This window comes from Odocoileus virginianus, chromosome 17 (assembly GCF_023699985.2).
Source record: "Odocoileus virginianus isolate 20LAN1187 ecotype Illinois chromosome 17, Ovbor_1.2, whole genome shotgun sequence".
Taxonomy (NCBI): Eukaryota; Metazoa; Chordata; class Mammalia; order Artiodactyla; family Cervidae; genus Odocoileus; species Odocoileus virginianus.
This window is the reverse complement of record NC_069690.1, coordinates 34,495,425-34,508,771: the sequence shown is the minus strand read 5'-3', so window position 1 is coordinate 34,508,771 and position 13,347 is coordinate 34,495,425. Positions and strand designations below refer to the sequence as shown.

General features: G+C 55.2%; 1 protein-coding gene across 4 annotated transcripts; it reads left to right on the top strand.

Annotated features, from left to right (window-relative positions):
* The first annotated feature begins 3,572 nt into the window (after positions 1 to 3,572).
* On the top strand, positions 3,573 to 11,649 carry SPATA20 (spermatogenesis associated 20). 4 transcript variants are annotated; one of them, XM_070479300.1, is made up of 18 exons: positions 3,599 to 3,688; positions 3,877 to 4,087; positions 4,388 to 4,506; positions 4,655 to 4,834; positions 4,936 to 5,000; positions 5,184 to 5,338; positions 5,417 to 5,560; positions 5,664 to 5,865; positions 6,232 to 6,362; positions 6,464 to 6,568; positions 6,791 to 6,865; positions 6,965 to 7,174; positions 7,257 to 7,449; positions 7,771 to 7,939; positions 8,220 to 8,431; positions 9,852 to 10,051; positions 11,039 to 11,119; positions 11,288 to 11,649. In XM_070479300.1, exons 3-18 carry the CDS (start codon positions 4,430 to 4,432, stop codon positions 11,456 to 11,458), a joined length of 2,370 nt encoding a protein of 789 aa, XP_070335401.1. In that variant the 5' UTR covers positions 3,599 to 3,688; positions 3,877 to 4,087; positions 4,388 to 4,429; the 3' UTR covers positions 11,459 to 11,649. The 4 variants fall into 4 exon arrangements, with proteins under 4 accessions (XP_070335404.1, XP_070335401.1, XP_070335403.1 ...); XM_070479302.1 differs by lacking the exon at positions 3,877 to 4,087 and having other exon boundaries at positions 3,628 to 3,688; XM_070479303.1 differs by lacking the exons at positions 3,877 to 4,087; positions 4,388 to 4,506 and having other exon boundaries at positions 3,573 to 3,688.
* The last annotated feature ends 1,698 nt before the right edge of the window (positions 11,650 to 13,347 follow it).

The window sequence follows — 13,347 nt, the reverse complement described above, 5'->3', positions numbered from 1 at the left end:
GTATGGTTCCTCCCAGGCCAGTGTCCAATTCAGCCCAGGGTCCACCCTGTTCAGAGACTAACCTTGAAGAATGAATCTGCTACACCCCTCATTCCTGGTTTTGCCAGGCAGTACCCAGACCCATCTGTCTTCTGCACAAATCTGGGAGATCTCCATCCTTCTTGGTCACTGACCCACCTTTCACCCTTCCTCAACCTGGGTCTCCTCTTGTTAATTGGCTCTCCCTGTGGACACCACTTACACAAAGATTCCCAAGGGGTGCTATTTTGCTTCCCACCAAGAGGAAGTTGGTAGTCTGGCTCTTTATCTTGCTCTGGACCATCTTCTGCCTGGAAGACCCCTCCCCTCCTGGAGGTTGGAACCACTGGGTGTCCTGCCTCCTCCCACATGGGGCTGTGCTCCACCTCATTCTTGCCATGCTCCAGCCTTGGCTCATGCATGGTCTTCTCACCCAAATCTTGCTCAATCTTGTATGACTCCACTATTCAAGATGATGATCTCACCTCACCACCCCTTGACCTCTCAGCTGCTGTCACATCTGGTCACACTTTGGGGCTCGTCATCATCCCAGATTCCTCCACATTGAAGGCAGACTTCCTGTTCTCTGATCTTAACCTCATTCCTTCCAGGAAGCATGTACACCAGGGTCTCCCACCAGCTGACACTTCCATCACCTCACTATCCCAGTTTCTCAGAGGTCTCTCTCCTCCACATCATCAAATGCTTTCTCTCAACTGAACCTTCCCCATGATATTTGTCATGATTAACCACATCCATCTTGAGAGTGTCTTTCCATCATTCCCCTCACATCAAGTGCTCATCATCTCTATGTCTTCTTTCCCCTCCCTCCTCAGCCCGCTCCAATCAGCTTCTACTGTCAGCCTCACTTCCTGGAACACATCTGCTATGTCCACCAATGGCCTCCACGTTGCTGAAGCTAGTGGACCTTTTTCTGTCCCGGCCCAGTCGGCGTCTCTGAAGTTTGACTCTCCCTCCCTGCAGCTCTGTCCCTTTGTCTTTGAGACAACATCCTCTCCTGGTTTTCCCATGACTCTCTGTGTCTTTCACGGGTCCACTTCTGAGTTTGTCAAGGCCAAGTATGAGCTCGAGTCTCTCCCTGCAGTCACCTGGGTGATCTCTTCTGTGCCCACACCATCTCTGCACTGAGCACCCACTCTGCTTCCTCCCTCCCACCAACCCCTCCTCTGCATTCCTGAGCCTGTCATCTTCACACATGCATCTCATGGTCATCTCAAACCAACATATCCAAACAGGACCGCTTGAGCCTCTCCGTGTCCCCCTTCTCAGTACCAGCCCCATTCTGCACTTCACTTTTGACACACCCCCCCCCCCCCCATAGACAATCCTGATGATGTTTCCTTTTCTGCTGACCTCAAGTCTACCACCTTCTCTCCATCTCTGCCTCTGCCTAGTGCAGACCTCCCAGAGCTCTCTCCTGGGTCCTGCTATGGCCTTTGAACCCTTCTGCTTCCACTCTTGCCTCTTTACAGTCCATTCACCACCAGAAAGCTGGAGGGACCTTTCCAAAATACAAGGTCACTCCCTCGACTAAAGCCCTTCCACAGCTTCCTTCTGCTCTCATTAGTAACCAAACTCCTGCTCACAGTTCAAAACCTGGCCCCTGCCCTCCTCCTTCTCAACGTCACTACCTCATCTGCGCTTCTCTTCCCTATGCTGTCTGTCCTACAGCTGTGCTTCTGCGGCACCTCAGCCCTGACTCACTGCTGTGCCACAGGGCCTTTGCACATCTGTTCCTCCTGCTTCCCCAGCACTTCCCCAGGTCCTTTCCAGATTGCATCCTCTTGCTCTTCGAAAGCTGCTACACAAATGTGATTTCCTTAGGAAGGCCTTCCCCCTCCTCTCTCCCACCAGACAAGTTTCCTTGTGATACCTAGTCATGGCACGTCTCACAGTGGGTGGTTGTACATTAATTTGTATGGCTGTTAGATTAGTTTTTGCCTCACTCATCAGACTGTGAGTAACACAAGGATGGGATGGCCTGGTCTCTCTCTGCCCACCATTGTACCTAGCAGAGTGTCTCATGGGCACTCAATAAATGTTGACAAAGGTAACCTATATACAGGTCAGGAAGCAAGTTAGAACTGGACATGGAACAACAGACTGGTTCCAAATAGGAAAAGGAGTGCATCAAGGCTGTATATTGTCACCCTGCTTGTTTAACTTATATGCAGAGTACATCATGAGAAACACTGGGCTGGAAGAAGCACAAGCTGGAATCAAGATTGCTGGGAGAAATATCAATAACCTCAGATATGCAGATGACACCACCCTTATAGCAGAAAGTGAAGAGGAGCTAAAAAGCCTCTTGATGAAAGTGAAAGAGGAGAGTGAAAAAGTTGGCTTAAAGCTCAACATTCAGAAAACTAAGATCATGGCATCTGGTCCCATCACTTCATGGCAAATAGATGGGGAAACAGTGTCAGACTTTATTTTTCTGGGCTCCAAAATCACTGCAGATGGTGATTGCAGCCATGAAATTAAAAGATGCTTACTCCTTGGAAGGAAAGTTATGACCAACCTAGATAGCATATTAAAAAGCAGAGACATTTCTTTGCCAACAAAGGTCCGTCTAGTCAAGGCTATGGTTTTTCCAGTGGTCATGTATGGATGTGAGAGTTGGACTGTGAAGAAAGCTGAGCACTGAAGAATTGATTCTTTTGAACTGTGGTGTTGGAGAAGACTCTTGAGAGTCCCTTGGACTGTAAGGAGATCCACCCAGTCCATCCTAAAGGAGATCAGTCCTGGGTGTTCATTGGGAGGACTGATGCTGAAGCAGAAACTCCAATACTTTGGCCACCTCATGCAAAGAGTTGACTTATTGGTAAAGACCCTGATGCTGGGAGGGATTGAGGGCAGGAGGAAAAGGGGACGACAGAGGATGAGATGGCTGGATGGCATCACCGACTCGATGGACATGAGTTTGGGTAAAGTCCAGGAGTTGGTGATGGACAGGGAGGCCTGGTGTGCTGCTGCCCATGGGGTTGCAAAGATTCGGACACGACTGAGTGACTGAACTGAACTGAACTGAACGGTAGCAAATGAGACTCGTAAAATACCTGATAGCACCTGAAAGTTGGTTCATTATTATTATTCAGAGGCTTCCTGAGGGGGTGGGGTTTGAGCAGGACCTTCAGGTGAGGGGGCAGGGCAAAGGCGAAGCTCCCAGTTTGGATGGCCTGGAAAAGCCACGCCTTTGCCTCTCACCTCATTTCTCATTTGTAAAACGGGCAAGGGTTGGAAAAAATGACCAGAGGCTCTGGCTTTCCACGGCCCTGGCATCCTCACAGCCTCCATATTCTCCGTAAGAGGGTTACCACCCCGCAGGCCCTGATTTACGTCCTATCGAGTCCACCCAGTTTTTCGCACAGACCTGTGTCCTCCCAAGCCCCGAGTATACGGTCTGCAGTCCCGTGATCGGCCACCGAGCGGCGCTCAGAGACCAGCCTGATGCCCGCCGTATCGGCGAAGACACTCCCGCGGCCGGTTCGGTGCCTGGGTCTGCCCGTCGCAGCTTCCCTCCCGCCTTCCCTTCCGGTCCGCAGCGTCCGGGCCGACCGCCACCAGCAGCCATGCTGGGCGCGCGGACCTTACGGTGCCGCGGCTTCCTGCTGCCCGGGGCCGGGCCAGTCCTCGCCTTGAGCTACAGGTACGGGCGGGCGAGGGGCACGCTTCAGCACCTGGCGCCTGCGGAGCCCCGGGGTCAATTGTCCTGGCGTTGGTCCCCTGTGCCTGCCCGGTCACCTCCCCACCCCATGCCTGCCTTCCCCCCAGACTAGGGCCAGCTCCTGCGACCGGGCTCAGCCAGTAATCCTCTCTTCTCTCCCTCCCCTCCAGCTGCGGGGCTCACTTGCCGCAGGAACTCTGTTCTGACACCATCTCCAGGAAGCCTTCCTTGAACCCCAATGCTGGGCCAAGGGTCCTTGTCCAACAGCACTCAGGGCTGGCCTGTCACAGCCCTTGATGCTGCAAGCGCTTGTCATTACTTAGGCCTGCCCCTCCCAGGCCGAGCTCCCTGAGATCAGAGCCAGTTACTGATTCTCTGAGGGTAATGGGGATCTGGCACAGGACCTGGCCCCCCAGAAGTGCCCACTGGGTGGATATTGAGTGAGGGGGTCCCTGATGCCAAGTGAATTTCTTCTCCTTGCCCCTCACCTGGCCCAGTCCTACACACAGCAGCCAGCAGCCTTCCTGCCCAGATCATATACCCAGGCAGGCATGCCAGAGATACCTCCAGCACAGTCACCCTGGGTGGGGCCCATTGAGGGGGAGAGAATGGAGTCTGAAAGACCATTCCACCCATTGTGACTCGCCCTGACCTCACAGTCATCATCCTTCCCACCACCAGGTCGGAGAGGTTGGGGGAGACTAACCTGGCAGGGAGCCCCCAATGAGTCACCTTTCTTCACCCCCCCAAAAACACAAGGGGGAGCACAAAGGCCACGGTCTCCCCCGTGGTTCAGAAAGGTGGGTTGGGCTGGGAGCAGGGAGTTCCGGGAGAGGTACCATGGGGCGTGGGGGGTGGGGGGATGGTCAGGTGGGCCTCTGGGCTGGGTGTAGGTGGAAGCAGTGGGAACTCCTGGTCTGACCTGCCTGACCCACCTGCCCATTCCAGGGGTAGCTCCTCCCGGGACAAGGACCGAAGTGTGACGGTCAGTAGTTCGGTGCCTATGCCTGCTGGAGGGAAGGGGAGCCGGACTAACTGCCCTCAGTCCACGCCCCAGAAGGTCCCCAACCGCCTGATCAATGAGAAGTCACCGTACCTCCTGCAACATGCTTACAACCCTGTGGACTGGTGAGTCCTCTCCTGATGTCCTCCTGGGGCAGCTAGACCCTCAGTCTTCCTACTGCCCCCCTCCCGAGCTAGTGAGTGATGCCCCACTCTACTGGCCTTAGGTACCCCTGGGGACAGGAAGCCTTCGACAAGGCCAAGAAAGAAAACAAGCCAATCTTTCTTTCAGGTACTGCATCCACCATTCCTGGGATGGGCGCAGGGGAGTGGTGGTAGATAGGGGATGGGTCCTTTGGGCCTGGGGCCTTCCAGGAAACTAGATGCTAGGGCATCGTAGGCCCAGCTGGAGCCCTTTGGCTGCCCCTCTCTGACCAGTCACTGGTCCTCCCTGGCGCCCGTGGCCCCATTCCAGTGGGGTACTCCACCTGCCATTGGTGCCACATGATGGAAGAGGAGTCCTTCCAGAATGAGGAGATTGGCCGCCTGCTCAGTGAGGACTTTGTCAGCGTGAAGGTGGACCGGGAGGAGCGGCCTGACGTGGACAAGGTGTATATGACCTTTGTGCAGGTGAGTGGTCTTCCCTTGGATGGGTGGTGGCCCGTGTACATGGGGCTGCTCCCCTCACCCTTGCCCTCTCTCTGCCAGGCCACCAGCAGTGGCGGGGGCTGGCCCATGAGTGTGTGGTTGACTCCCAACCTACAGCCCTTTGTGGGGGGCACCTATTTTCCCCCTGAGGATGGCTTGACCCGAGTTGGCTTCCGCACGGTGTTGATGAGGATACGGGACCAGGTGGGTATGCCCTGGGGGATAGAGGGGGCCGGGGGTCAAGGGTGAGGGAAACAAGGGGTCCTCACCCCATGCTGAGCCCCAGGTCTGCCCCTGCCTCCCACAGTGGAAACAGAACAAGAGTACCCTACTAGAAAACAGTCAGCGGGTCACCACCGCTCTGCTGGCTCGGTCGGCGATCAGTATGGGTGACCGCCAGCTGCTGCCTTCCGCTGCCACCATGAACAGCCGCTGCTTCCAGCAACTGGATGAGGGCTATGATGAGGAGTATGGTGGCTTCGCCGAGGCCCCCAAGTTCCCCACACCAGGTCGATGCCCCCTGCCCCAAGCCTACTCCAGCCCTGGCCTGGCCTGCCAAAGCCTACCCTTGTCGGTGCCCTCTTCTGACTCCTGACTCCTGACTCCTTCCCACTCTCCTGTCTGGCCAGTGACCTCCTAACCCCATCCTGCCTATCACTAGCTATCTAGTGAAGCTCTGACTTTTGGTCTTAGCAGGGACTCTCTCTGATGCTGACCTTGGTGATTACCACCTGTCCTCTGGGTTGACCTAGCCTATACAGAGAGACTGCCTATTGAGTGAACCCCTAACCGTAGCCTGGCCAGAGTCCTGATCACCCAGATCTCAGCCCCCTGCCCTTCCTATTCTCTAACCTGCATGTTCTTGGTGTCCACAGTGATCCTGAGTTTCCTGTTCTCCTACTGGCTCAGCCACCGGCTAACCCAGGACGGTTCTCGGGCCCAGCAGATGGCCTTGCATACCCTGAAGATGATGGCCAACGGGGGTATCCGAGACCACGTGGGGCAGGTGAGGCGGGGGGGGCCCAGGCATTCCTTGGAGAGGGTGGCTGGCGGCAGCGGGGTGGGGCCATGGGGTCAGCCTCCAGCCCCATGTTTGTCCTGGCACAGGGCTTCCACCGCTACTCCACGGACCGCCAGTGGCACGTCCCCCACTTTGAGAAGATGCTGTATGACCAGGCACAGCTCACGGTGGCCTATTCACAAGCCTTCCAGGTGACCCCTGACCCCAGCCCTGAGCGGAGACCCAGCCTGTCCACCTGCTCTTGGCTGCCCCTTCCAGGGCCTTCCTGGTGACCTGTGGCTCCCCCTTAGCTTCACCCCTAATTCAGTCTCATGTTCACTACCCAGCCTCCCTCCCTGCCCCCCTGGGAGAACACTTACTGCCCACCTCGTACCTAGAGACCTCTGCTTACAACCTCCTTCCTCCCCACTCAGATCTCTGGTGATGAGTTTTACTCCGAAGTGGCCAAAGGTATCCTGCAGTACGTCGCTCGGAACCTGAGTCACCGGGTGTGTGTCCACTGAGGCAGGCGGGCCTGGCTGCGGGAGGGCTCGGGGCCTCCACTCTGCCCTGAAGGGAGGGGCCAGACAACTCTCCCCTCCCTACAGTCTGGAGGCTTCTATAGTGCAGAGGACGCAGACTCCCCCCCGGAGCGGGGCATGCGGCCCAAAGAGGGCGCCTTCTATGTGTGGACTGTCAAGGAGGTCCAGCAACTCCTCCCTGAGCCTGTGCCAGGTGCCACCGAGCCTCTGACCTCAGGCCAGCTCCTCATGAAGCACTATGGGCTCACGGAGACTGGCAACATCAGCCCCAGTCAGGTGAGGACTGCTGAGATCACAGGAGGGGTCTTGAAACCATGCAGGCCAGTGGACTCCCTCGGTCAAGAGCTGTCTTTCTCAGGACCCCAAGGGGGAGCTGCAGGGCCAGAACGTGCTGACCGTCCGGTATTCGCTGGAGCTGACTGCCGCCCGCTTTGGCCTGGACGTGGAGGCCGTACGAACCCTACTCAATTCAGGTCTCGAGAAGCTCTTCCAGGCCCGGAAGCATCGGCCGAAGCCGCACTTGGACAGCAAGATGCTGGCTGCCTGGAACGGTGAGGTGGTGTGTCTGAGGCCTGATCCGTATATTGAATTCCCCTTCACAAGGGCCCTTATATATGTCAGGCACCTGCTGAATATTAATTTTTTCTTTGTCAGGTTTATTGTCCTTAATTTACAAATGAGTGAATTGAAGCCTACAGTAATCCAACCACGGTCACACAGAGACAGGAGCCCAGCCCTGCCTGGCTCTGGAGCTTAAACTCTTATGCACTTGCCCTGTTGCTCCAGGGAGATGTCAGAGCTTGGGGGGTTGGGATGGACATACCGGGAGGGCCCCGGCCGGGGTCACAACCACCTGTGTCTCCTACCTACAGGACTGATGGTGTCTGGCTTTGCTGTGACTGGGGCTGTTCTGGGCCAGGAGAGGGTGATCAACTATGCCATCAATGGTGCCAAGTTCCTGAAGCGGCACATGTTTGATGTGGCCAGTGGCCGCCTAATGCGGACCTGCTATGCAGGCGCTGGTGGGACTGTGGAACACAGGTAGGGTACCAGGCAGCCTAGGAAGGCTTGCCTCCCTAGGCATCCCAGGTCTCTCTCTGCCCCTCTCCTCCCCTCTGGGTAGGTGCTAGTCCTGGTTCTGCTTTCTGCCTACTGTGAGCTCTTACCCTCCTTGAGACCATTTGCTCATCTGAGAAATGGGCTAACAGGACCTACCCAAGAGCTAGATTTTGAGGGTTAAATAAAAGCATGTGAAAAGGGCCTCTTCTGTGAAAGTGCCTTTCTTCCTGGCCTGTCCCCTCCCCAATGCCTGTCCCCCTAGCAACCCGCCCTGCTGGGGCTTCCTGGAGGACTATGCCTTCGTGGTGAGGGGCCTGCTGGACTTGTACGAGGCCTCACAGGAGAGTGCATGGCTCGAGTGGGCTCTGCGGCTGCAGGACACACAGGACAGGCTCTTCTGGGACTCCCAGGGCGGCGGCTACTTCTGCAGTGAGGCTGAGCTGGGGGCTGGCCTGCCGCTGCGTCTGAAGGACGGTCAGTGAGGGTGTGGAGCTAGCCTGGGGTACTGGACCCAACTGGGCTTGGTTTTTCCTGGGGGAGGAGTAAGTGCAGTGTGGTGGTGAAGAGCTGGCAAGGGCAGAGCCCAGGCCCTCTTGGGCTTACATCTTTAGCACTGAGTGACTTTGAATTGGTCTCTTTACATTTCAGAGCCTTAGATTCTTAATATGCAAAATGGAGCTAATAGTGGCATTTCCTTACATGGTTGACACAAAGATTAATGTAGCTATTCTGTGGGCATGCTTAGTAACAGTAACTGACATGCCTAGATAGACTAAACAAGGCCAACTTCATCCCTACTCTCATAAGGCTTCCTAGGCAGTAAGGGAGACAATGCACAGACAGTACTATTTAAAGCAAAATTGCACACACAAATGCACAATTAAAATTGTGAGTGCCATGGAGAAGTAGGAGCTGCCCACTGTGTTCCCTGTTCCTGACTTTTCTCAGTGGCATTTAGCATCACCTGATGCATCTAGTCTGTTAACGGCACCCAGATTTAAGTGTCTTGGGGTCAGGATGTTGTCACTGCTGTAAACCTAGGATCTCCTGCATGTCTGGTATGTAATTAGGTGCTCAATAAATGTTAACTGAATGACTGAAAGGGCCCTGACAGAACAATGATAGGGCCCAACTCAGCAGGGAAGTCAAATTAAACCTGTACAGGTGTCATTTAACCAAGGACTGGAGGACAAGATAGAGCCATGTGGTCCTGCAGGAGCAGGAGAGGGATTTCAGGTGGAGCGAACAGCCCCCGAGAGGCTCTGAATGGGCAGCTTGTGTCCTGGAGGGCAGAGGGGCAGAGGCCAGTATGAGGGGAGGATGCCCAGGGAGCTGGATCCCTGCAGGGTCTTACAAATGTGGCAAGGAGTAGAAGGCTCTGGTGAGTTTTGAGTTGGTTGCAATCTGCTCTGGTTTAGATCTCAGAGCATCACTCTGACCGACGGTAGAGGAGGGATGGGGAGACAGGGAGGCTGGGTAGGAAGCCGTGAGTGGTGCTCAGTCCAGGCAAGTGATGGCGAAGGTCCGGACAAGGCAGAGGCACAAGATGGGAGAAGTGGTCAGGTTGGATCTATTCTGGTCACAGACCCTGCAGATTCACAGTGGATTAGAAGTGGGAGGTGGGGAAGTTGGAAGGAGGGGCAGTTGGTGGCCAGGTGGAGGTTTCAGTTGGGAGATGCGGGACCCTGGGGGGCAACAGCTCAGTCTGGGCAGGTGGAGTTGAGGAAGCATGTAAGAGTGCAAAGGGCCAGTTACTGCTGGGCCTGGCATTCATTCTCAGACCTGGGACAGGAGCCAGTGGGCAGGGACTCCACCCCATCCCCCTGCCATCCTGGCAACAGTCCTGGACCAGGGTCCTGGGACCCAGTGACCCTCCCTCCCTTGTCCCCTGCAGACCAGGATGGCGCAGAGCCCAGTGCCAACTCTGTGTCGGCCCACAACCTGCTTCGGCTGCATGGTTTCACGGGCCACAAGGACTGGATGGACAAGTGTGTGTGCCTATTGACCGCCTTCTCCGAGCGCATGCGCCGTGTCCCCGTGGCATTGCCTGAGATGGTCCGTGCCCTCTCAGCCCACCAGCAGACCCTCAAGCAGGTGGGGCCCTTGGGCTGGGACCCAGGGTGGAAGGGAAGCTGGGGTTGCAGTGGAGGCATGGAGTGGAGTTCCTGGGGCTGTCCCCAGAGCTCAGGTCCATGAGTGTGTAGCCCTGTGTGAATGTGTGTCTCCAAGGGAATGTCTGTAAGGCTGCTTTTTTCAGGCCGGAGAGTCTGAATGTGTCTGAGGCAGGTCTCCATCATGAGCAGGTGCCTTTGTGAGTTCCTCTGAGTAGGGTTCTCAGAGGAGAGGGTTAAATATGGATCCCTGTGGTTGCTGAAATGTGTGTCTGTGTGCCTCTGTGTGTCGGTGTAGTTGGGTCAGCAGTGCAGTGTGTGCAGGTATATGCCTCTGGCTGTATGTCCCTATGTGTATTATTGCTGTGTGTGTGCATCTGGATTTGCATAACTCTGGAGGTGTGTGACTGTGTGCCTGCCTTTCGGTGTGTGCTGGGGTGAGTGATCACCAGTACATGATCGCTTGGTTGTATGTGTATGCCCCATGTTTAGGTTTGCCTGCTTATATTTGTATGTTTGCCTGTATATCTGTGCCTCTGTGTGTGTGTTTATGTGTGTATGTGTGTCTGGTGTCTGCCTCTCTGTGGGCATCAGCTCTGTGTATATGTGATGACTCTGTGTCTCCCTGTGTGTGGCTCTCTGTGTTTCTGTGTGTCTTCCCGTGTATCAAGTCTTATGTGTGTGTGCTGGTGTCTCTGACCGTGTGTGCATGTCCCTGTGTATCTCTATCGCTACATATGACCCTGCCACTTAGCGTATTCTCATTTGTGTGTGTGTGTGTATGTGTACATGTTCTCACCTGCTGAGCAGTGAATCTGATGCAGCCTCCTGGCAGCTGATCTGGGGGATGCTGAGTCCCCATTTCTTCTTAGGCATATAGGATGGGCGGCAGGGGGATGGGGAGGGCCTGTTAGGTCTGGATCCAGCCTCTTTGTATCAGTCACTGGAGTTACCTTTCTGTTCTGGCTAGATTGTGATCTGTGGAGACCCCCAGGCCAAGGATACCAAGGCTCTGTTGCAGTGTGTCCACTCCATCTACATCCCTAACAAGGTTTGGTCTCTGAGCCCAGCCCCACTCTCGGCCTCCCCTACCTGGGACCCCTCACTTCCTCAGCTCCCCGGTATCTCTGGCTCCTCTGAAGGCTTGGAGAAGAAACCCACCAATGGGTCCTGCTGGTGTCTGGGTGGCCCCAGGTGACTCTCTCTGCCTCTCTCCCAGGTGCTGATTCTGGCTGATGGGGACCCCTCGAGCTTCCTGTCCCGCCAGCTGCCCTTCCTGAATACCCTTCGGCGGCTAGAAGACCGGGCCACTGCCTATGTGTGTGAGAATCAGGCCTGCTCGATGCCCATCACCGAGCCCTGCGAACTACGGAAACTGCTCCATCAGTGACTGCCTCCCCTACCTTGGGCTGGGGCAGAAGGTGGAGCTTCCCAACCAACCAGAGACTCAGGCCCTGCAAGGCCCTGCAGAACCTTTGGCCACCCCCGGGCACCATGTCAACAGGTGACCTCGGCCATCCTTGCTGCTCCCCCCTGAGCACCCACTCACCCTGGAATAAACCTAACAGTGTCCCGCGGTAACCTCTGGGCCTCGGCCTTGCTTGTGAGAGAGGGGCCTCAGGCTCCAGCATGGGAACCAGCAGCTCAGGGTCTCTTTTTCTGGGAGCCCCTAGATGACCCTCCTGCATTCTTGGATTCCTCTTTTACCTTTAAAGGTCACCAGACTGACTCTGCCCCCCTCCATTGTCATTTCAACCTGAGTGAAGCTGAGGTCAGGGGACTGGTAATGGTCACCAGGAATGGGGGTGGGGTGTGGACTTGCACATAAGAGGAGAAAGGCCAGTCCTTGCCCTCAGACAGGGTTAAGAAAGGGCACACTGCCTCTCTTCCCGTTGTTTCCTCCAATTTTAAGCTGGAGATGCCCATATGAGCTTTTATTTTGCATGGAATTTGCACATTTTCTGGTTCATTATAGGAGCTCCCATTATCAGGACCACAGACATTTCTTTTGGGGTATGTCTCCAGCTCCCAGCCTTCCCACAGGAAGTTGTATTGTCCATCCCCCTGATTTCATATATGTCAGTCCAGGGAAAGAGTTTTCTTTCACTTGGAGCATCTGTTGGGTTGGAAGTCCTTCTCCAAACCTGAGTACTTCCTGCTGCAGGGACAACCTCTCCCTGCCTGGGATCTCCTTCTGTTCCCTCAGTGTTGGGAGATGTTCACAAGATTCATCCTTGGCACCAACACCTTCACAGGTGCTGGAAACCCCATCTAGTTTTCCTCCAGGGAGAAGGGACTAGAAGCATTCTTTGGGAAGGGCAAGTACAGAGTAATGGGGCTGCACCTCAACCCTGAGCCCTTTGGGGGTCTGATGAGCCTAGGTACCCTTCTAGCCCCAGAGCCAAGTAGTACAGAGAGCCAGGAGAGGCTGCTAGAGATAAGATCTGAATGGGGCCACTGCTTGTGGGGATGTCAGCAGAGGGGAGGAGTGGAGCTGGATGGGGCTGGGAGACTGAAGTTAATCACTTCAAGTTCTGCTCAGGACCATCACCACCCCTTGCACACTGTTAATCACAGCCACAAATGGTCACTGGGACCTGGGTATGGGCAGATGGGCCGGTGGCTTGCCACCGGCCGATCTGGAGAGGATTAGGGCTCCAGCCAACAAGGTCAGCTAGCCCTTTCTGGCTGAAGCCTGTTCACCCTGGCCAGGAAGTCTGGACAAGCAGAACCTGGTCTGGGGTGCAATGAGGAGGGAGGGTGGTGGTTTAGTCGCTAAGTCATGACTGACTCTTGTGACCCCATGGACAGAGGAGCCTGGCAGGCTACAGTGCATGGGATTCTCCAGGCAAGAATACTGGAGTAGGTTGCCATTTCCTTCTCCAAGGGATCTTCCCAACCCAGGAATCGAACTCCGGTCTCCTGCATTATAGGCGGATTCTTTACCAACTGAGCTACAAGGGAAGCCCAAGGAGGGAAGGTGGAGCATGGTAAAGCACAGGTGGCCTTTTTTTTTTCAGCCCCAGCCCTGGCTTTGAAAATGTCTAGGCAGTTTGCAAAGCCCTCTTAACTCAGTTGTCCCACTGACCCTCATGAATGAGATGGCAAGGTAAGTATCTTCTGCTTCATGCAAATAGTTGTTCAAGACCCAGAGAGGGTAAGAAAACTGGCCTGAAAGCATCCAACACATCTCATTCTTTCTGGGGTCTTTGGCATACAATAAAGACTACTAAGGCTTCCTCTTCCCCCAGGAAGTCTAGCTATAAAGGAGAGTCATTT

What these genes read in the sequence shown, in the direction of transcription:
- SPATA20 (XM_070479303.1), top strand. Translation starts at nt 3,612, where the DNA reads ATGCTGGGCGCGCGGACCTTACGGTGCCGCGGCTTCCTGCTGCCCGGG. An exon ending in GCAACATCAGCCCCAGTCAG is followed by an intron (nt 7,175 to 7,256) that starts GTGAGGACTGCT and finishes TGTCTTTCTCAG; the next exon opens with GACCCCAAGGGGGAGCTGCA. An exon ending in GCCGCTGCGTCTGAAGGACG is followed by an intron (nt 8,432 to 9,851) that starts GTCAGTGAGGGT and finishes TGTCCCCTGCAG; the next exon opens with ACCAGGATGGCGCAGAGCCC.